The sequence below is a fragment of the Coregonus lavaretus genome (genome assembly GCF_964263955.1).
Source record: "Coregonus lavaretus genome assembly, chromosome: 17".
NCBI classification, from domain to species: Eukaryota; Metazoa; Chordata; class Actinopteri; order Salmoniformes; family Salmonidae; genus Coregonus; species Coregonus lavaretus.
The window spans coordinates 50,301,806-50,325,510 of NC_140004.1; the positions used below are offsets into that span (position 1 = coordinate 50,301,806).

The 23,705-nt window shown below is 42.0% G+C and overlaps 1 protein-coding gene across 1 annotated transcript in view; it reads left to right on the forward strand.

Annotated features, from left to right (window-relative positions):
• The window catches only part of LOC311144425 (A disintegrin and metalloproteinase with thrombospondin motifs 3-like), a gene marked incomplete at its 3' end in the record, with an annotated part of 36,786 nt that extends 13,585 nt beyond the window's left edge, over positions 1 to 23,201 (forward strand). Inside the window, exon 3 of the mRNA XM_084180432.1 lies at positions 22,615 to 23,201. Within this exon, the coding sequence (XP_084036558.1) occupies positions 22,615 to 23,201 (587 nt within the window). The remainder of the gene's footprint in view (positions 1 to 22,614) is intronic.
• Positions 23,202 to 23,705: the final 504 nt, after the last annotated feature.

Sequence of the window (23,705 nt, forward strand, 5' to 3'; positions counted from 1 at the left end):
TAAATTGTTCCTTGAAATGCTAGCCAGGTTTTTATTTTTATATTTAACCTTTATTTATCTAAACACAGCCCGTGACGCGGTTAGCCCTTGTGTCTGTTTAAATCCCTGCTGTTTTCTATCGGCCCTGTAAGATGTGCTGTTAGCCTACGTTGCTACCAATGTTAGCCTACGCTTTTACCAATGTTAGCCTACGTTGCTACCAATGTTAGCCTACGTTGCTACCAATGTTAGCCTACGCTGCTACCAATGTTAGCCTACGCTGCTACCAATGTTAGCCTACGCTGCTACCAATGTTAGCCTATGTTGCTACCAATGTTAGCCTACGTTGCTACCAATGTTAGCCTACGTTGCTACCAATGTTAGCCTACGCTTTTACCAATGTTAGCCTACGCTGCTACCAATGTTAGCCTACGCTGCTACCAATGTTAGCTTACGCTGCTACCAATGTTAGCCTACGTTGCTACCATCATGCCTCCCAAAGTTAAAGAAGCCTGGAGTAATAGGGAGAGGACAGTGTTTCACTATCACAGGTGCATGATCTTTTATATCAATAAAAAGATGTCTACCAGCAATTGTTACAGCATTAGGAAAAGAACATCAAGAGCTTTGTCCAAATACTAATGGACTCAACTAACAGAAGAACGGCCGATCTGACCAGAGAGGTCCAGGACCTTAAGAACAGTTTGCAGTTCTCCCAGGGAGAGGTGATGTCCTGAAAGAGACTTGCAGCAAGATGACAACAAACTGGAAGTCCAAGTGAAATGACATCAGCACTTTCTTTGAATTGTTATTAACAATGGCTGGGAAAACAGACTATCTAGAGCAGGGGTGTCAAACTCATTTTAGCTCAGGGGCCACATGGAGGAAAATCTATTCCCAAGTGGGCCGGACCGGTAAAATCATGGTATATATATATAACTTAAAAACAACAACTTCAGATTGTTTTCTTTGTTTTAATACTATCAACATAAAACATAAAGCTGGAGCCTGAGGACAGTGTGTCCAAAATAGTACAAGCACAACATCACTATTAATCATAAAACACCTCAAGTTTATTTGAAAATTCTAAAGAAAAAGAACACAAACACAATGCCTCAGTGATTCACAGAACTGTTTCACAGATCACAGAACTATATCAGGGTGTCATTTCTCAGGCAGAAATGTAGATACAAATAATGAAATCCTGTTCCCCAAACAAGTGCAAGAACCACAGAGTCAAGAATAGGTTAAATATACAAATAAAATAAAATCAATTAAAAACAATAGCACATCAACATAAAAACATATAAACATAAAGCTGGAGCCTGAGGACAGTGTCCAAAAGCACAACATCACTATTAATCATAAAACACCTCAAGTTATTTGAAATTCTGAGGACAAACAACACACAAACACACAATGCCTCAGTGATTCATAGAAGTATATCACAGATCACAGAACTATATCAGGGTGTCTCATGCAGCACTTTAAGTGGGGTTGCATAGTTTATTTGACTCCTGATACCTGGCATCTTTTAGCTTTCACCAGCGCATCAAAATCAGGCATCACATCCTGAGTGGCAGCCAACTTCAGGATGTGATTCAAGTGCTTGTGCGTGAGCCTTGAGCGCAGCTTTGTTTTATTTATGCTCATTACAGAGAACTTGCTCACAAAGATATGTGGTTCCAAACATGCACAACAGTTTTGCAGCGAGGGCTGTCAAGTTGGGGTAACCTGGCAAGAGATTCTGATAAAATGTGTCCAAGCCAGCTGCAGCAAATTTGCCCTTCAAATCCGAGTCACACTGCAAGTCTATTATTTCAAGTTGGATGCTGATGGGCAGATCAGAGGGATTCACGGTGAATGGCGAACAAAAAAACGTTGAAGTCTTTCTCCAGTTCACCAAAAATCTGAAAGCGTTGCTCAAACTCCCTTAACAGTCCCGTTATTTTATCTTTGAACCGCTTCATGTCTGCCACATGTTGGGTCGCGCACACATTTTTCAGACAGGGGAAGTGAGCTGCATCACCACCGGCGAGTTGCGTCTCTCACAATGACAGCTTCAACTTGAAAGAACGTATGCTGTCATAATACTGCGTGGCAACTTTGTTGCGCCCTTGCAGCTGTTTGTTCAAGTTATTCAGGTGCTCTGTAACATCCACCATAAATGCAAGGTCCTGCATCCATTCTGCGGAATGAAATTCTAACACTGGTTTGCCCTTTTCTTCCATGAACTGTTCAATTTCTTCTCGTAAATCAAAGAAACGCCTCAGCACAGCACCTCGGCTTAACCATCTTACCTCAGTGTGGTATGGCAGGTCATAGATGTGGTCTTTCTCTCTGAGAAGGCTGTCAAACTGACGGTGATTCAGGCTTCTGGATCGGATGAAATTAACAGTTTGGATGACCACCTTCATGACGTTATCCATCTTTAATGACTTGCAACACAAAGCCTCCTGGTGCAAAATACAGTGAAAAGTCCAAAAATCACATCCTCCATTTGCAGATTGCACTTTCACTCTGAACTTTGTCACAACGCCTGCTTTTTTCCTGATCATTGAGGGCGCACCATCTGTAGCCAGGCTGACAGCGCGGGACCAGTCCACTCCGACCCTGTCCAGCGCGCCGACGAGTGCAGTGAAAATATCAGCTGCTGTCGTTGTATCTGTCATCGGCACCAACTCCACGAACTCCTCGGTGACGGTCAATGTGTCATCAACTCCGCGGATGAAAATGGCCAGTTGTGCAACATCTGTAATGTCCGTGCTTTCATCAATTGCAACCGAAAACGCAATAAATGACTTTACTTTTTGCTTCAACTGACTGTCCAAATCCACTGAAAGATCGGAAATCCTGTCTGCAACTGTGTTTCTTGTCAGGCTGATATTTGCAAAAGCCTGGTGCTTTTCAGGGCACACAATCTCTGCTGCCTTCATCATGCATGTTTTTACAAATTCACCCTCACTAAATGGTTTTGAAGCCACTGCGATTTCATTAGCAATGAGGTAGCTAGCACTGATGTCTCGGCTGTGAGTAAACACAGACTGCTGTTTCTTCAGACCCACCAACAGTTCATTCACCTTCTCTCTTCTCCGCTGTCCTTGAAAGTTGTCATATTTGTCGGCATGAAGACTCACATAGTGGCGACGAAGGTTATATTCTTTCAGCACTGCAACATGCTGTGAACACACCAAACATACAGCTTTCCCATTCAATTCCGTGAATAAATAGAAGGATGACAATTTTTCTTGGAACACTCTGCATCTACTTTTCTCTTTTTTGACAGAGACATATTGGGGCAATGAGGGTGCCAAATCACATAATGTTAAAAGTAGAAGCCGTAATAAATATCGCGGGCAAAACAAAGTAGCTCATCCGGACTGGCTGCACTTGCTTGACCTATTTGCTCTGCCCCGGTATAAACAGTTTGCTTGCTTAACACAATTGCTATTGCGCCATCCAGTGGACACAATTGGAACAGCAGTTTATTTTATTGAAAAATTGCAGCTCATTTTTATACTTTACAAAATCATCTCGCGGGCTGGATTAAACCCGTTTGCGGGCCTGATCCGGCCCGTGGGCCGGACGTTTGACACCCCTGATCTAGAGGGACATTCCAGGAGGAATAACATTGTTGTGGCATACCTGAGTCTCCACATGAGACCTGGATGGAGTCTGAGGAGAAAGTTTAAAAAATGATTCCCGAAAAGTTGCAGATGGATCATAGGCAGATTGAGATGTAGCATGCCCACAGGTCTGGAAAACCTGTAACCAGCCCAGGTGACAGACCCAGGCCGATAGTGGTCAGGTGACAGACCCAGGCCGATAGTGGTCAGGTGACAGACCCAGGCCGATAGTGGTCAGGTGACAGACCCAGGCCGATAGTGGTCAGGTGACAGACCCAGGCCGATAGTGGTCAGGTGACAGACCCAGGCCGATAGTGGTCAGGTGACAGACCCAGGCCGATAGTGGTCAGGTGACAGACCCAGGCCGATAGTGGTCAGGTGACAGACCCAGGCCGATAGTAATCACGTTCCTAAGGTTCAACCTGTAACCAGCCCAGGTGACAGACCCAGGCCGATAGTAATCACGTTCCTAAGGTTCAACCTGTAACCAGCCCAGGTGACAGACCCAGGCCGATAGTGGTCAGGTGACAGACCCAGGCCGATAGTAATCAAGTTCCTAAGGTTCAAGGACAAGATGGCTGTTCTGGAGAGAGCCAAGAACTTGAGAGGAACCAACATCTCCCTCAATGAGGACTTCTTGGAAGCTGTGTGCTAGAGGCAGAAATAACTTATCCCAGCTATAAAAGCTGCCAGAGAGCGTCAGGACATTGCTTACATCCAATGCGACAAGCTCATTGTCCACCCTCCCTCCCAAAAGCCTGGGAGGAGTGAGAGAGCCAAGCTTCAGCCCAACATCACATCACATATACACAAACGCATACACAAACACTCACAAGTGCCTGATCGCCTGACTATTAGCCAAACAATGTTTTTTTATTTTTATTTTACAAATGATTTTCTTCAGGAAAGTGCTAAGAATAGCGCATATTAATATATGTAGCCTTAGAAATAAGGTTCATGAAATCAATAACTTGGTAACATCGGATAACATTCATATACTGGCCATCTCAAAAACTCACTTAGATAATTCCTTTGATTATACAGCAGTAGAAATACAAGGATATAGCATCTATATAAAAGACAGGAATGCCTATAGGGGAGGTGTTGCTGTATAGGTTCACAGTCAAATTCCTGTAACGCCTAGACAAGATCTCATGTCAAATGTTGTTGAAGTGTTGTGTTTGCAAGTTCACCTGCCTCATCTTAAGCCTTTTCGTTTAGGGTGCTGCTGTAGGCCACCAAGTGCTAACAGTCAGTATTTGGATGATGTGTGTGCAATGCTTGATAGTGTGTATGTGATGTTAACAGAGAGGTCTATTTCCTGGGTGATCTGAACATTGACTGGTTAGCAGCTAGCTGTCCTTTCAAGAGGAAGCTTCGAACTGTGACTAATGCCTGTAATATGACCCAGGTTATCACTCAACCAGCTAGAGTGTATATCAATAGTGTTGATCTGTGACTAATGGCTGTAATATGACCCAGGTTATCACTCAACCAGCTAGAGTGTATACCAATAGTGTTGATCTGTGACTAATGGCTGTAATATGACCCAGGTTATCACTCAACCAGCTAGAGTGTATACCAATAGTGTTGATCTGTGACTAATGGCTGTAATATGACCCAGGTTATCACTCAACCAGCTAGAGTGTATACCAATAGTGTTGATCTGTGACTAATGGCTGTAATATGACCCAGGTTATCACTCAACCAGCTAGAGTGTATACCAATAGTGTTGATCTGTGACTAATGGCTGTAATATGACCCAGGTTATCACTCAACCAGCTAGAGTGTATACCAATAGTGTTGATCTGTGACTAATGGCTGTAATATGACCCAGGTTATCACTCAACCAGCTAGAGTGTATACCAATAGTGTTGATCTGTGACTAATGGCTGTAATATGACCCAGGTTATCACTCAACCAGCTAGAGTGTATACCAATAGTGTTGATCTGTGACTAATGGCTGTAATATGACCCAGGTTATCACTCAACCAGCTAGAGTGTATATCAATAGTGTTGATCTGTGACTAATGGCTGTAACATGACCCAGGTTATCACTCAACCAGCTAGAGTGTATATCAATAGTGTTGATCTGTGACTAATGCCTCTAATATGACCCAGGTTATCACTCAACCAACTAGAGTGTTTACCAATAGTGTTGATCTGTGACTAATGGCTGTAATATGACCCAGGTTATCACTCAACCAGCTAGAGTGTATACCAATAGTGTTGATCTGTGACTAATGGCTGTAATATGACCCAGGTTATCACTCAACCAGCTAGAGTGTATACCAATAGTGTTGATCTGTGACTAATGGCTGTAATATGACCCAGGTTATCACTCAACCAGCTAGAGTGTATACCAATAGTGTTGATCTGTGACTAATGGCTGTAATATGACCCAGGTTATCACTCAACCAGCTAGAGTGTATATCAATAGTGTTGATCTGTGACTAATGGCTGTAACATGACCCAGGTTATCACTCAACCAGCTAGAGTGTATACCAATAGTGTTGATCTGTGACTAATGGCTGTAACATGACCCAGGTTATCACTCAACCAGCTAGAGTGTATACCAATAGTGTTGATCTGTGACTAATGGCTGTAATATGACCCAGGTTATCACTCAACCAGCTAGAGTGTATATCAATAGTGTTGATCTGTGACTAATGGCTGTAACATGACCCAGGTTATCACTCAACCAGCTAGAGTGTATATCAATAGTGTTGATCTGTGACTAATGCCTCTAATATGACCCAGGTTATCACTCAACCAACTAGAGTGTTTACCAATAGTGTTGATCTGTGACTAATGGCTGTAATATGACCCAGGTTATCACTCAACCAGCTAGAGTGTATACCAATAGTGTTGATCTGTGACTAATGGCTGTAATATGACCCAGGTTATCACTCAACCAGCTAGAGTGTATACCAATAGTGTTGATCTGTGACTAATGGCTGTAATATGACCCAGGTTATCACTCAACCAACTAGAGTGTTTACCAATAGTGTTGATCTGTGACTAATGGCTGTAATATGACCCAGGTTATCACTCAACCAACTAGAGTGTTTACCAATAGTGTTGATCTGTGACTAATGGCTGTAACATGACCCAGGTTATCACTCAACCAGCTAGAGTGTATATCAATAGTGTTGATCTGTGACTAATGCCTCTAATATGACCCAGGTTATCACTCAACCAACTAGAGTGTTTACCAATAGTGTTGATCTGTGACTAATGGCTGTAATATGACCCAGGTTATCACTCAACCAACTAGAGTGTTTACCAATAGTGTTGATCTGTGACTAATGGCTGTAATATGACCCAGGTTATCACTCAACCAACTAGAGTGTTTACCAATAGTGTTGATCTGTGACTAATGGCTGTAACATGACCCAGGTTATCACTCAACCAGCTAGAGTGTATATCAATAGTGTTGATCTGTGACTAATGGCTGTAATATGACCCAGGTTATCACTCAACCAACTAGAGTGTTTACCAATAGTGTTGATCTGTGACTAATGGCTGTAACATGACCCAGGTTATCACTCAACCAGCTAGAGTGTATATCAATAGTGTTGATCTGTGACTAATGGCTGTAATATGACCCAGGTTATCACTCAACCAGCTAGAGTGTATATCAATAGTGTTGATCTGTGACTAATGGCTGTAATATGACCCAGGTTATCACTCAACCAGCTAGAGTGTATATCAATAGTGTTGATCTGTGACTAATGGCTGTAATATGACCCAGGTTATCACTCAACCAACTAGAGTGTTTACCAATAGTGTTGATCTGTGACTAATGCCTGTAATATGACCCAGGTTATCACTCAACCAGCTAGAGTGTATATCAATAGTGTTGATCTGTGACTAATGGCTGTAATATGACCCAGGTTATCACTCAACCAACTAGAGTGTTTACCAATAGTGTTGATCTGTGACTAATGGCTGTAACATGACCCAGGTTATCACTCAACCAGCTAGAGTGTATACCAATAGTGTTGATCTGTGACTAATGGCTGTAATATGACCCATGTTATCACTCAACCAGCTAGAGTGTATACCAATAGTGTTGATCTGTGACTAATGGCTGTAATATGACCCATGTTATCACTCAACCAGCTAGAGTGTATACCAATAGTGTTGATCTGTGACTAATGGCTGTAATATGACCCAGGTTATCACTCAACCAGCTAGAGTGTATACCAATAGTGTTGATCTGTGACTAATGGCTGTAACATGACCCAGGTTATCACTCAACCAGCTAGAGTGTATACCAATAGTGTTGATCTGTGACTAATGGCTGTAACATGACCCAGGTTATCACTCAACCAGCTAGAGTGTTTACCAATAGTGTTGATCTGTGACTAATGGCTGTAACATGACCCAGGTTATCACTCAACCAGCTAGAGTGTATACCAATAGTGTTGATCTGTCACTAATGCCTGTAATATGACCCAGGTTATCACTCAACCAGCTAGAGTGTATATCAATAGTGTTGATCTGTGACTAATGGCTGTAATATGACCCAGGTTATCACTCAACCAACTAGAGTGTTTACCAATAGTGTTGATCTGTGACTAATGGCTGTAACATGACCCAGGTTATCACTCAACCAGCTAGAGTGTATACCAATAGTGTTGATCTGTGACTAATGGCTGTAATATGACCCATGTTATCACTCAACCAGCTAGAGTGTATACCAATAGTGTTGATCTGTGACTAATGGCTGTAATATGACCCATGTTATCACTCAACCAGCTAGAGTGTATACCAATAGTGTTGATCTGTGACTAATGGCTGTAATATGACCCAGGTTATCACTCAACCAGCTAGAGTGTATACCAATAGTGTTGATCTGTGACTAATGGCTGTAACATGACCCAGGTTATCACTCAACCAGCTAGAGTGTATACCAATAGTGTTGATCTGTGACTAATGGCTGTAATATGACCCAGGTTATCACTCAACCAGCTAGAGTGTATATCAATAGTGTTGATCTGTGACTAATGGCTGTAATATGACCCAGGTTATCACTCAACCAGCTAGAGTGTATACCAATAGTGTTGATCTGTGACTAATGGCTGTAATATGACCCAGGTTATCACTCAACCAGCTAGAGTGTATATCAATAGTGTTGATCTGTGACTAATGGCTGTAATATGACCCAGGTTATCACTCAACCAACTAGAGTGTTTACCAATAGTGTTGATCTGTGACTAATGGCTGTAATATGACCCAGGTTATCACTCAACCAGCTAGAGTGTATACCAATAGTGTTGATATGTGACTAATGGCTGTAACATGACCCAGGTTATCACTCAACCAACTAGTGTTTACCAATAGTGTTGATCTGTGACTAATGGCTGTAACATGACCCAGGTTATCACTCAACCAACTAGTGTTTACCAATAGTGTTGATCTGTGACTAATGGCTGTAACATGACCCAGGTTATCACTCAACCAGCTAGAGTGTATACCAATAGTGTTGGATCTGTGACTAATGGCTGCAATATGACCCAGGTTATCACTCAACCAGCTAGAGTGTATACCAATAGTGTTGATCTGTGACTAATGGCTGTAATATGACCCAGGTTATCACTCAACCAGCTAGAGTGTTTACCAATAGTGTTGATCTGTGACTAATGGCTGTAACATGACCCAGGTTATCACTCAACCAGCTAGAGTGTATACCAATAGTGTTGATCTGTGACTAATGGCTGTAATATGACCCAGGTTATCACTCAACCAGCTAGAGTGTATACCAATAGTGTTGATCTGTGACTAATGGCTGTAATATGACCCAGGTTATCACTCAACCAGCTAGAGTGTTTACCAATAGTGTTGATCTGTGACTAATGGCTGTAACATGACCCAGGTTATCACTCAACCAGCTAGAGTGTATACCAATAGTGTTGATCTGTGACTAATGGCTGTAATATGACCCAGGTTATCACTCAACCAGCTAGAGTGTTTACCAATAGTGTTGATCTGTGACTAATGGCTGTAACATGACCCAGGTTATCACTCAACCAGCTAGAGTGTATACCAATAGTGTTGATCTGTGACTAATGGCTGTAATATGACCCAGGTTATCACTCAACCAGCTAGAGTGTATACCAATAGTGTTGATCTGTGACTAATGGCTGTAATATGACCCAGGTTATCACTCAACCAGCTAGAGTGTATATCAATAGTGTTGATCTGTGACTAATGGCTGTAATATGACCCAGGTTATCACTCAACCAACTAGAGTGTTTACCAATAGTGTTGATCTGTGACTAATGGCTGTAATATGACCCAGGTTATCACTCAACCAGCTAGAGTGTATACCAATAGTGTTGATATGTGACTAATGGCTGTAACATGACCCAGGTTATCACTCAACCAACTAGTGTTTACCAATAGTGTTGATCTGTGACTAATGGCTGTAACATGACCCAGGTTATCACTCAACCAACTAGTGTTTACCAATAGTGTTGATCTGTGACTAATGGCTGTAACATGACCCAGGTTATCACTCAACCAGCTAGAGTGTATACCAATAGTGTTGGATCTGTGACTAATGGCTGTAATATGACCCAGGTTATCACTCAACCAGCTAGAGTGTATACCAATAGTGTTGATCTGTGACTAATGGCTGTAATATGACCCAGGTTATCACTCAACCAGCTAGAGTGTATACCAATAGTGTTGATCTGTGACTAATGGCTGTAATATGACCCAGGTTATCACTCAACCAGCTAGAGTGTATACCAATAGTGTTGATCTGTGACTAATGGCTGTAATATGACCCAGGTTATCACTCAACCAGCTAGAGTGTATACCAATAGTGTTGATCTGTGACTAATGGCTGTAATATGACCCAGGTTATCACTCAACCAGCTAGAGTGTATACCAATAGTGTTGATCTGTGACTAATGGCTGTAATATGACCCAGGTTATCACTCAACCAGCTAGAGTGTATACCAATAGTGTTGATCTGTGACTAATGCCTGTAATATGACCCAGGTTATCACTCAACCAGCTAGAGTGTATACCAATAGTGTTGATCTGTGACTAATGGCTGTAATATGACCCAGGTTATCACTCAACCAACTAGAGTGTATACCAATAGTGTTGATCTGTGACTAATGGCTGTAATATGACCCAGGTTATCACTCAACCAGCTAGAGTGTATACCAATAGTGTTGATCTGTGACTAATGGCTGTAACATGACCCAAGTTATCACTCAACCAACTAGAGTGTATACCAATAGTGTTGATCTGTGACTAATGGCTGTAATATGACCCAGGTTATCACTCAACCAACTAGAGTGTTTACCAATAGTGTTGATCTGTGACTAATGGCTGTAATATGACCCATGTTATCACTCAACCAACTAGAGTGTTTACCAATAGTGTTGATCTGTGACTAATGGCTGTAATATGACCCAGGTTATCACTCAACCAACTAGAGTGTATACCAATAGTGTTGATCTGTGACTAATGGCTGTAATATGACCCAGGTTATCACTCAACCAGCTAGAGTGTTTACCAATAGTGTTGATCTGTGACTAATGGCTGTAACATGACCCAGGTTATCACTCAACCAACTAGAGTGTTTACCAATAGTGTTGATCTGTGACTAATGGCTGTAATATGACCCATGTTATCACTCAACCAACTAGAGTGTTTACCAATAGTGTTGATCTGTGACTAATGGCTGTAACATGACCCAAGTTATCACTCAACCAACTAGAGTGTTTACCAATAGTGTTGATCTGTGACTAATGGCTGTAACATGACCCAGGTTATCACTCAACCAACTAGTGTATACCAATAGTGTTGATCTGTGACTAATGGCTGTAACATGACCCAGGTTATCACTCAACCAGCTAGAGTGTTTACCAATAGTGTTGATCTGTGACTAATGGCTGTAATATGACCCATGTTATCACTCAACCAGCTAGAGTGTTTACCAATAGTGTTGATCTGTGACTAATGGCTGTAACATGACCCAGGTTATCACTCAACCAACTAGAGTGTTTACCAATAGTGTTGATCTGTGACTAATGGCTGTAACATGACCCAGGTTATCACTCAACCAACTAGAGTGTTTACCAATAGTGTTGATCTGTGACTAATGGCTGTAACATGACCCAGGTTATCACTCAACCAACTAGAGTGTTTACCAATAGTGTTGATCTGTGACTAATGGCTGTAATATGACCCAGGTTATCACTCAACCAGCTAGAGTGTATACCAATAGTGTTGATCTGTGACTAATGGCTGTAATATGACCCAGGTTATCACTCAACCAGCTAGAGTGTATACCAATAGTGTTGATCTGTGACTAATGCCTGTAATATGACCCAGGTTATCACTCAACCAGCTAGAGTGTATACCAATAGTGTTGATCTGTGACTAATGGCTGTAATATGACCCAGGTTATCACTCAACCAACTAGAGTGTATACCAATAGTGTTGATCTGTGACTAATGGCTGTAATATGACCCAGGTTATCACTCAACCAGCTAGAGTGTATACCAATAGTGTTGATCTGTGACTAATGGCTGTAACATGACCCAAGTTATCACTCAACCAACTAGAGTGTATACCAATAGTGTTGATCTGTGACTAATGGCTGTAATATGACCCAGGTTATCACTCAACCAACTAGAGTGTTTACCAATAGTGTTGATCTGTGACTAATGGCTGTAATATGACCCATGTTATCACTCAACCAACTAGAGTGTTTACCAATAGTGTTGATCTGTGACTAATGGCTGTAATATGACCCAGGTTATCACTCAACCAACTAGAGTGTATACCAATAGTGTTGATCTGTGACTAATGGCTGTAATATGACCCAGGTTATCACTCAACCAGCTAGAGTGTTTACCAATAGTGTTGATCTGTGACTAATGGCTGTAACATGACCCAGGTTATCACTCAACCAACTAGAGTGTTTACCAATAGTGTTGATCTGTGACTAATGGCTGTAATATGACCCATGTTATCACTCAACCAACTAGAGTGTTTACCAATAGTGTTGATCTGTGACTAATGGCTGTAACATGACCCAAGTTATCACTCAACCAACTAGAGTGTTTACCAATAGTGTTGATCTGTGACTAATGGCTGTAACATGACCCAGGTTATCACTCAACCAACTAGTGTATACCAATAGTGTTGATCTGTGACTAATGGCTGTAACATGACCCAGGTTATCACTCAACCAGCTAGAGTGTTTACCAATAGTGTTGATCTGTGACTAATGGCTGTAATATGACCCATGTTATCACTCAACCAGCTAGAGTGTTTACCAATAGTGTTGATCTGTGACTAATGGCTGTAACATGACCCAGGTTATCACTCAACCAACTAGAGTGTTTACCAATAGTGTTGATCTGTGACTAATGGCTGTAACATGACCCAGGTTATCACTCAACCAACTAGAGTGTTTACCAATAGTGTTGATCTGTGACTAATGGCTGTAACATGACCCAGGTTATCACTCAACCAACTAGAGTGTTTACCAATAGTGTTGATCTGTGACTAATGGCTGTAATATGACCCAGGTTATCACTCAACCAACTAGAGTGTATACCAATAGTGTTGATCTGTGACTAATGGCTGTAATATGACCCAGGTTATCACTCAACCAGCTAGAGTGTTTACCAATAGTGTTGATCTGTGACTAATGGCTGTAATATGACCCAGGTTATCACTCAACCAACTAGAGTGTTTACCAATAGTGTTGATCTGTGACTAATGGCTGTAACATGACCCAGGTTATCACTCAACCAACTAGAGTGTTTACCAATAGTGTTGATCTGTGACTAATGGCTGTAATATGACCCAGGTTATCACTCAACCAACTAGTGTTTACCAATAGTGTTGATCTGTGACTAATGGCTGTAACATGACCCAGGTTATCACTCAACCAACTAGAGTGTTTACCAATAGTGTTGATCTGTGACTAATGGCTGTAACATGACCCAGGTTATCACTCAACCAACTAGAGTGTTTACCAATAGTGTTGATCTGTGACTAATGGCTGTAATATGACCCAGGTTATCACTCAACCAACTAGTGTTTACCAATAGTGTTGATCTGTGACTAATGGCTGTAACATGACCCAGGTTATCACTCAACCAACTAGAGTGTTTACCAATAGTGTTGATCTGTGACTAATGGCTGTAACATGACCCAGGTTATCACTCAACCAACTAGAGTGTTTACCAATAGTGTTGATCTGTGACTAATGGCTGTAATATGACCCAGGTTATCACTCAACCAACTAGAGTGTATACCAATAGTGTTGATCTGTGACTAATGGCTGTAATATGACCCAGGTTATCACTCAACCAGCTAGAGTGTTTACCAATAGTGTTGATCTGTGACTAATGGCTGTAATATGACCCAGGTTATCACTCAACCAACTAGAGTGTTTACCAATAGTGTTGATCTGTGACTAATGGCTGTAACATGACCCAGGTTATCACTCAACCAACTAGAGTGTTTACCAATAGTGTTGATCTGTGACTAATGGCTGTAATATGACCCAGGTTATCACTCAACCAACTAGAGTGTTTACCAATAGTGTTGATCTGTGACTAATGGCTTTAACATGACCCAGGTTATCACTCAACCAACTAGAGTGTTTACCAATAGTGTTGATCTGTGACTAATGGCTGTAATATGACCCAGGTTATCACTCAACCAACTAGAGTGTTTACCAATAGTGTTGATCTGTGACTAATGGCTGTAACATGACCCAGGTTATCACTCAACCAACTAGAGTGTTTACCAATAGTGTTGATCTGTGACTAATGGCTGTAACATGACCCAGGTTATCACTCAACCAACTAGAGTGTTTACCAATAGTGTTGATCTGTGACTAATGGCTGTAACATGACCCAGGTTATCACTCAACCAACTAGTGTTTACCAATAGTGTTGATCTGTGACTAATGGCTGTAACATGACCCAGGTTATCACTCAACCAACTAGAGTGTTTACCAATAGTGTTGATCTGTGACTAATGGCTGTAACATGACCCAGGTTATCACTCAACCAACTAGTGTTTACCAATAGTGTTGATCTGTGACTAATGGCTGTAACATGACCCAGGTTATCACTCAACCAACTAGAGTGTTTACCAATAGTGTTGATCTGTGACTAATGGCTGTAACATGACCCAGGTTATCACTCAACCAACTAGTGTTTACCAATAGTGTTGATCTGTGACTAATGGCTGTAACATGACCCAGGTTATCACTCAACCAACTAGAGTGTTTACCAATAGTGTTGATCTGTGACTAATGGCTGTAACATGACCCAGGTTATCACTCAACCAACTAGAGTGTTTACCAATAGTGTTGATCTGTGACTAATGGCTGTAACATGACCCAGGTTATCACTCAACCAACTAGAGTGTTTACCAATAGTGTTGATCTGTGACTAATGGCTGTAACATGACCCAGGTTATCACTCAACCAACTAGTGTTTACCAATAGTGTTGATCTGTGACTAATGGCTGTAACATGACCCAGGTTATCACTCAACCAACTAGAGTGTTTACCAATAGTGTTGATCTGTGACTAATGGCTGTAACATGACCCAGGTTATCACTCAACCAACTAGAGTGTTTACCAATAGTGTTGATCTGTGACTAATGGCTGTAACATGACCCAGGTTATCACTCAACCAACTAGTGTTTACCAATAGTGTTGATCTGTGACTAATGGCTGTAACATGACCCAGGTTATCACTCAACCAACTAGAGTGTTTACCAATAGTGTTGATCTGTGACTAATGGCTGTAACATGACCCAGGTTATCACTCAACCAACTAGTGTTTACCAATAGTGTTGATCTGTGACTAATGGCTGTAACATGACCCAGGTTATCACTCAACCAACTAGAGTGTTTACCAATAGTGTTGATCTGTGACTAATGGCTGTAACATGACCCAGGTTATCACTCAACCAACTAGTGTTTACCAATAGTGTTGATCTGTGACTAATGGCTGTAACATGACCCAGGTTATCACTCAACCAACTAGTGTTTACCAATAGTGTTGATCTGTGACTAATGGCTGTAACATGACCCAGGTTATCACTCAACCAACTAGTGTTTACCAATAGTGTTGATCTGTGACTAATGGCTGTAACATGACCCAGGTTATCACTCAACCAACTAGAGTGTTTACCAATAGTGTTGATCTGTGACTAATGGCTGTAACATGACCCAGGTTATCACTCAACCAACTAGTGTTTACCAATAGTGTTGATCTGTGACTAATGGCTGTAACATGACCCAGGTTATCACTCAACCAACTAGAGTGTTTACCAATAGTGTTGATCTGTGACTAATGGCTGTAACATGACCCAGGTTATCACTCAACCAACTAGTGTTTACCAATAGTGTTGATCTGTGACTAATGGCTGTAACATGACCCAGGTTATCACTCAACCAACTAGTGTTTACCAATAGTGTTGATCTGTGACTAATGGCTGTAATATGACCCAGGTTATCACTCAACCAACTAGTGTTTACCAATAGTGTTGATCTGTGACTAATGGCTGTAACATGACCCAGGTTATCACTCAACCAACTAGAGTGTTTACCAATAGTGTTGATCTGTGACTAATGGCTGTAACATGACCCAGGTTATCACTCAACCAACTAGTGTTTACCAATAGTGTTGATCTGTGACTAATGGCTGTAATATGACCCAGGTTATCACTCAACCAGCTAGAGTGTATACCAATAGTGTTGATCTGTGACTAATGGCTGTAACATGACCCAAGTTATCACTCAACCAACTAGAGTGTTTACCAATAGTGTTGATCTGTGACTAATGGCTGTAACATGACCCAGGTTATCACTCAACCAACTAGTGTTTACCAATAGTGTTGATCTGTGACTAATGGCTGTAACATGACCCAGGTTATCACTCAACCAACTAGAGTGTTTACCAATAGTGTTGATCTGTGACTAATGGCTGTAACATGACCCAAGTTATCACTCAACCAACTAGAGTGTTTACCAATAGTGTTGATCTGTGACTAATGGCTGTAACATGACCCAGGTTATCACTCAACCAACTAGTGTATATCAATAGTGTTGATCTGTGACTAATGGCTGTAACATGACCCAGGTTATCACTCAACCAACTAGAGTGTTCACCAATAGTGTTGATCTGTGACTAATGGCTGTAACATGACCCAGGTTATCACTCAACCAACTAGAGTGTATATCAATAGTGTTGATATGTGACATCCACTTGTATTGATCATAATACAATAAAGGTTGGGCCTAATGTAATTTATAATAGATCATACAAAATGTTTTTTCAGGACTATTTTGTTGAAGATGTAAAACATGTATGCTGGTCTGATGTGTATGAGGAAGTGAATCCAGATGCAGCACTGGAACTATTTGTAAAATTATTCATGCCAATTGTTGACAAGCATGCACCTGTTAAGAAACTAACTAAGAACTGTTAGAGCCCTCTGGATTGATGATGACTTGAAAAGTTGAATGGTTCAAAGAAATGATGCAGAAAACGTGGCCAACAAGTCAGGCTGCTCAGCTGATTGATTGACATATTGTCTCAATTGAGACATGTTGTGACTAAACTTAACAAAAAGAAGAAGAAATTACATTAAACACAATGGAAAAATACGTTGGAGTACCTTAAATTATATAATGGGCAGAAAACCCTATTAATCTCTGTTCATTGAAGTTGATGGGTTATTTGTAACAAAACCTTTCAATATTGCCAATCATTTCAATGACTATTTCAATAGTAAAGTGGAAAAACTCAGACATGAAATGACAACATTGAACAGTGAACCATCAAAACTATTGTTATCCATCAATATACAGTACCAGTCAAAAGTTTGGACACACCTACTCATTCCAGGGTTAAGGTTTGGACACGCCTCCTCATTCCAGGGTTAAGGTTTGGACACACCTACTCATTCCAGGGTTAAGGTTTGGACACGCCTCCTCATTCCAGGGTTAAGGTTTGGACACACCTAGTCATTCCAGGGTTAAGGTTTGGACACACCTAGTCATTCCAGGGTTAAGGTTTGGACACACCTAGTCATTCCAGGGTTAAGGTTTGGACACACCTAGTCATTCCAGGGTTAAGGTTTGGACACACCTAGTCATTCCAGGGTTAAGGTTTGGACACACCTAGTCATTCCAGGGTTAAGGTTTGGACACACCTAGTCATTCCAGGGTTAAGGTTTGGACACGCCTCCTCATTCCAGGGTTTTTCCTTATTTTTCCTGTTTTCTACATTGTAGAATAATAGTGAAGACATCAAAACTATGAAATAACACATATGGAATCATGTAGTAAGCAAAAAAGTGTTAAACAAATCAAAATAAATGTTATATTTGAGATTCTTCAAATAGCCACCCTTTGCCTTGATGACAGCTTTGCACACTCTTGGCATTCTCTCAACCAGCTTCACCTGGAATGCTTTTCCAACAGTCTTGAAGGAGTTCCCACGTATGCTGAGCACTTGTTGGCTGCTTTTCCTTCACTCTGCCATCTGACTCATCCCAAACCATCTCAATTGGGTTGAGGTCGGGGGATTGTGGAGGCCAGGTCATCTGATGCAGTACTCCATCACTCTCCTTCTTGGTAAAATAGCCCTTACACAGCCTGGAGGTGTGTTGGGTCATTGTCCTGTTGAAAAACAAATGATAGTCCCACTAAGCCCAAACCAGATGGGATGGCGTATCACTGCAGAATGCTGTGGTAGCCATGCTGGTTAAGTGTGCCTTGAATTCTAAATAAATCACAGACAGTGTCACCAGCAAAGCACCCCCACACCATCACACCTCCTCCTCCATGCTTCACGGTGGAAACCACACATGCAGAGATCATCCGTTCACTCACACCGCATCTCACAAAGACACGGTGGTTGGAACCAAAAATCTCAAATTTGGACTCCAGACCAAAGGACACATTTCCACCGGTCTAATGTCCATTGCTTGTGTTTCTTGGCTCAAGCAGGTCTCTTCTTCTTATTGGTGTCCTTTAGTAGTGGTTTCTTTGCAGCAAGTCAACCATGAAGGCCTGATTCACACAGTCCCCTCTGAACAGTTGATGTTGAGATGTGTCTGTGACTTGAACTCTGTGAAGCATATATTTGGGCTGCAATTTCTGAGGCTGATAACTCTAATTAACTTATCCTCTGCAGCAGAGGTAACTCTGGGTCTTCCATTCCTTTGGCGGTCCTCATGAGAGCCAGTTTCATCATAGCGCTTGATGGTTTTTGCGACTGCACTTGAAGAAACTTTAAAAGTTCTTGAAATATTCCGTATTGACTGACCTTCATGTCTTAAAGTCATGATGGACTGTCGTTTCTCTTTGCTTATTTGAGCTGTTCTTGCCATAATATGGACTTGATCCTTTACCAAATAGGGCTATCCTCTGTATATCCTATCTTGTCACAATACAACTAATTGGCTCAAACCCATTAAGAAGGAAAGAAATTCCACGAAATTAACTTTTAACAAGGCACACCTGTTAATTGAAATGCACACTTTTTTGGTTACTATAAACAGTTGAAGTCGGAAGTTTACATACACTTAGGTTGGAGTCATTAAAACTCGTTTTTCAACCACTCCACAAATTTCTTGTTAACAAACTATAGTTTTGGCAAGTCGGTTAGGACATCTACTTTGTGCATGTAATTTTTCCAACAATTGTTTACAGACAGATTATTTCACTTATAAATCACTGTATCACAATTCCAGTTGGTCAGAAGTTTACATACACTAAATTGACTGTGCCTTTAAACAGCTTGGAAAATTCCAGAAAATGATGTGATGGCTTTAGAAGCTTCTGATAGGCTAATTGACATCATTTGAGTCAATTGGAGGTGTACCTGTGGATGTATTTCAACGCCTACCTTGAAACTCAGTGCCTCTTTGCTTGACATCATGGGAAAATCAAAAGAAATCAGCCAAGACCTCAGAAAACAAATTGTAGACCTCCACAAGTCTGGTTCATCCTTGGGAGCAAATTCCAAACGCCTGAAGGTACCACGTTCATCTGTACAAACAATAGTACGCAAGTATAAACACCATGGGACCACGCAGCCGTCATACCGCTCAGGAAGGAGACTTGTTCTGTCTCCTAGAGATGAACGTACATTGGTGCGAAAAGTGCAAATCAATCCCAGAACAACAGCAAAGGACCTTGTGAAGATGCTGGAGGAAACAAGGTACAAAAGTATCTATATCCACAGTAAAACGAGTCCTATATCAACATAACCTGAAAGGCCGCTCAGCAAGGAAGAAGCCACTGCTCCAAAACCGCCATAAAAAAGCCAGACTACGGTTTGCAACTGCACATGGGGTCAAAGATCGTACTTTTTGGAGAAATGTCCTCTGGTCTGATGAAACAAAAATAGAACTGTTTGGCCATAATGACCATCGTTATGTTTGGAGGAAAAAGGGGGTCCCTTGCAAGCCGAAGAACACCATCCCAACCGTGAAGCACGGGGGTGGCAGCATCATGCTGTGGGGGTGCTTTGCTGCAGGAGGGACTGGTGCACTTCACAAAATAGATGGCATCATGAGGAAGGAAAATTATGTGGATATATTGAAGCAACATCTCAAGACATCAGTCAGGAAGTTAAAGCTTGGTCGCAAATGGGTCTTCCAAATGAACAATGACCCAAGCATACTTCCAAAGTTGTGGCAAAATGGCTTAAGGACAACAAAGTCAGGGTATTGGAGTGGCCATCACAAAGCCCTGACCTCAATCCTATAGAAAATGTGTGGGCAGAACTGAAAAAGCGTGTGCGAGCAATGAGGCCTACAAACCTGACTCAGTTGCACCAGCTCTGTCAGGAGGAATGGGCCAAAATTCACCAAATTTATTGTGGGAAGCTTGTGGAAGGCTACCCAAAACGTTTGACCCAAGTTAAACAATTTAAATGCAATGCTGCCAAATACTAATTAAGTGTATGTAAACTTCTGACCCACTGGGAATGTGATGAAATTAATAAAATCTGAAATAAATAATTCTCTCTACTATTATTCTGACGTTTTACATTCTTAAAATAAAGTGGTGATCCTAACTGACCTAAAACAGGGACTTTTTACTAGGATTAAATGTCAGGAATTGTGAAAAACTGAGTTTAAATGTATTTGGCTAAGGTGTATATAAACTTCCGACTTTAACAGTAGATTCCATATGTGTTATTTCATAGTTTTGATGTCTTCACTATTATTCTACAATGTTGAAAATAGTAAAAAATAAAGAAAAACCCTTGAATGAGTAGGTGTGTCCAAACTTTTGACTGGTAGTGTAGATAAGCCACCAGGTAGACAACCATGATGTTAAACTATTGAGAATGGTAGCCAACTATATTGCCACCCCTTTTTGCTATATCTTTAACCAAAGCCTGAAGGACTGTGTGTGTGTGTCAGTCTACTGCCTAAAAATAATAAAGCTTTGCTGGCTCTAAGAGCCGCCCAATCAGTTTGCTGCCTGTTCTTAGTAAACTGATGGAGGGAATTGTGTTTGACCAAATTCAATGTTATTTTCAGAGAACAAGTTAACTACTGACTTTCAGCATGCATATATAATTAATTAATTATTAATTAATATAATATTATAATGATAATGATATTAATATTATAATATAGAGAAGGGCACTCAACTTGTACTGACTCAGATGATGATTGGTTAAAAGGATAATAAGATGATAGATGTAGCTGTATTGTCATTATGTTATTTTTTATTTTACCTTTATTTAACTAGGCACGTCAGTTAAGAACAAATTCTTATTTACAATGACGGCCTACACCGGCCAAACCCGGACGACGCTGGGCCAATTGTGCACCGCCCTATGGGACTCCCAATCACAGCCGGTTGTGATACAGCCTGGAATCGAACCAGGGGGTCTGTAGTGACGCCTCAAGCACTGAAATGCAGTGCCTTAGACCGCTGAGATGCAGTGCCTTAGACCGCTGAGATGCAGTGCCTTAGACCGCTGAGATGCAGTGCCTTAGACCGCTGAGATGCAGCGCCTTAGACCGCTGAGATGCAGTGCCTTAGACCGCTGAGATGCAGTGCCTTAGACCGCTGAGATGCAGTGCCTTAGACCGCTGAGATGCAGTGCCTTAGACCGCTGAGATGCAGTGCCTTAGACCGCTGAGATGCAGTGCCTTAGACCGCTGAGATGCAGTGCCTTAGACCGCTGAGATGCAGTGCCTTAGACCGCTGAGATGCAGTGCCTTAGACCGCTGAGATGCAGTGCCTTAGACCGCTGAGATGCAGTGCCTTAGACCGCTGAGATGCAGTGCCTTAGACCGCTGAGATGCAGTGCCTTAGACCGCTGAGATGCAGTGCCTTAGACCGCTGAGATGCAGTGCCTTAGACCGCTGCGCCACTCGGGATGTTATTGATCATAAATTGTTATTGAACAAACTAACTTGTTATGGTTTTACATCGCCTGTCATCATTTGTCACATGCTTGGTAAACAACAGGTGTAGACTAACAGTGAAATGATTACTTACGGGAAGAGACAGGTTAAAGAAGGATTTTTAAGCCTTGAGACGTTTGAGACATGAATTCTGTGCCATTCAGAGGGTGAATGGGCAAGACAAAAGATTTAAGTGCCTTTGAACGAGGTATGGTAGTAGTTGCCAGGCGCACCGGTTTGTGTCAAGAACTGCAACTCTGCCGGGTATTTTACGCTCAATAGTTTCCCGTATGTATCAAGAATGGTCCACCATCCAAAGGACATTCAGCCAGCATGACACAACTTTGGGAAGCATTGGAGTCAACATGGGCCAGCATCCCTGCGGAACGCTTTTGACACCTTGTAGAGTCCATGCCCCGACGAATTGAGGCTGTTCTGAGGGCAAAAGGAGGTGAAACTCAAAAATAGGAAGGTGACCCTACTGTTTAGGATCCTCAGTATACAGTATTGATGATAAAATATTGATTTTTAACATTGTTGTTGTTGTTTATTCCAGACCAGCTGCGTAGCCGCCTGAGAGAGTATGGCCTCATCACCCCCATCAGCACCGACTCCCATGGTCACTTCCTGTCCCACCTGCTCTCGGCCAATCACAAGCAGCGGGTGAAGAGGGAGGTGGGGACAGAGGGTTCGGAGCAGGCCAGTGATAGGCTGTTCTTCAACATCACGGTGTTCGGCAGGGAGTTCCACCTGAGGCTCCACCCCAACGACCGCCTGGTGTCACCTGGGGCCATGGTGGAGTGGCACGACCAGGTCCCTGAATCAGGCAACGCCAGCAGCAGTGGCACTATCAGTATTGGTGTTGGTGGAGAGAACGGGACTGAGTCGACCAGCGGTGGGACAGAGAGGATTCTCAGGAGGGGGCTGCTGAAAACAGACTGCACCTTTATCGGTGACATCACCGACGTAAAGGGAGCCTCCGTCGCCATTAACAACTGTGATGGACTGGTAAATTCACACACACACTGCCCCCTTGACACTCTCAATGCTTTAGAGATGTTTGGTGAGCTTACCATGTGGTGGTCAGTGGTTTTAGATGGTTGGAACTCTGCTGTCAGCTCTATAGATCTGGTCAATAGCTGAGGGTTGACCTTACCATGTGGTGGTCAGTGGTTTTAGATGGTTGGAACTCTGCTGTCAGGTCTATAGATCTGGTCAATAGCTGAGGGTTGACCTTACCATGTGGTGGTCAGTGGTTTTAGATGGTTGGAACTCTGCTGTCAGGTCTATAGATCTGGTCAATAGCTGAGGGTTGACCTTACCATGTGGTGGTCAGTGGTTTTAGATGGTTGGAACTCTGCTGTCAGCTCTATAGCTCTGGTCAATAGCTGAGGGTTGACCTTACCATGTGGTGGTCAGTGGTTTTAGATGGTTGGAACTCTGCTGTCAGGTCTATAGATCTGGTCAATAGCTGAGGGTTGACCTTACCATGTGGTGGTCAGTGGTTTTAGATGGTTGGAACTCTACTGTCAGGTCTATAGATCTGGTCAATAGCTGAGGGTTGACCTTACCATGTGGTGGTCAGTGGTTTAAGATGGTTGGAACTCTGCTGTCAGGTCTATAGATCTGGTCAATAGCTGAGGGTTG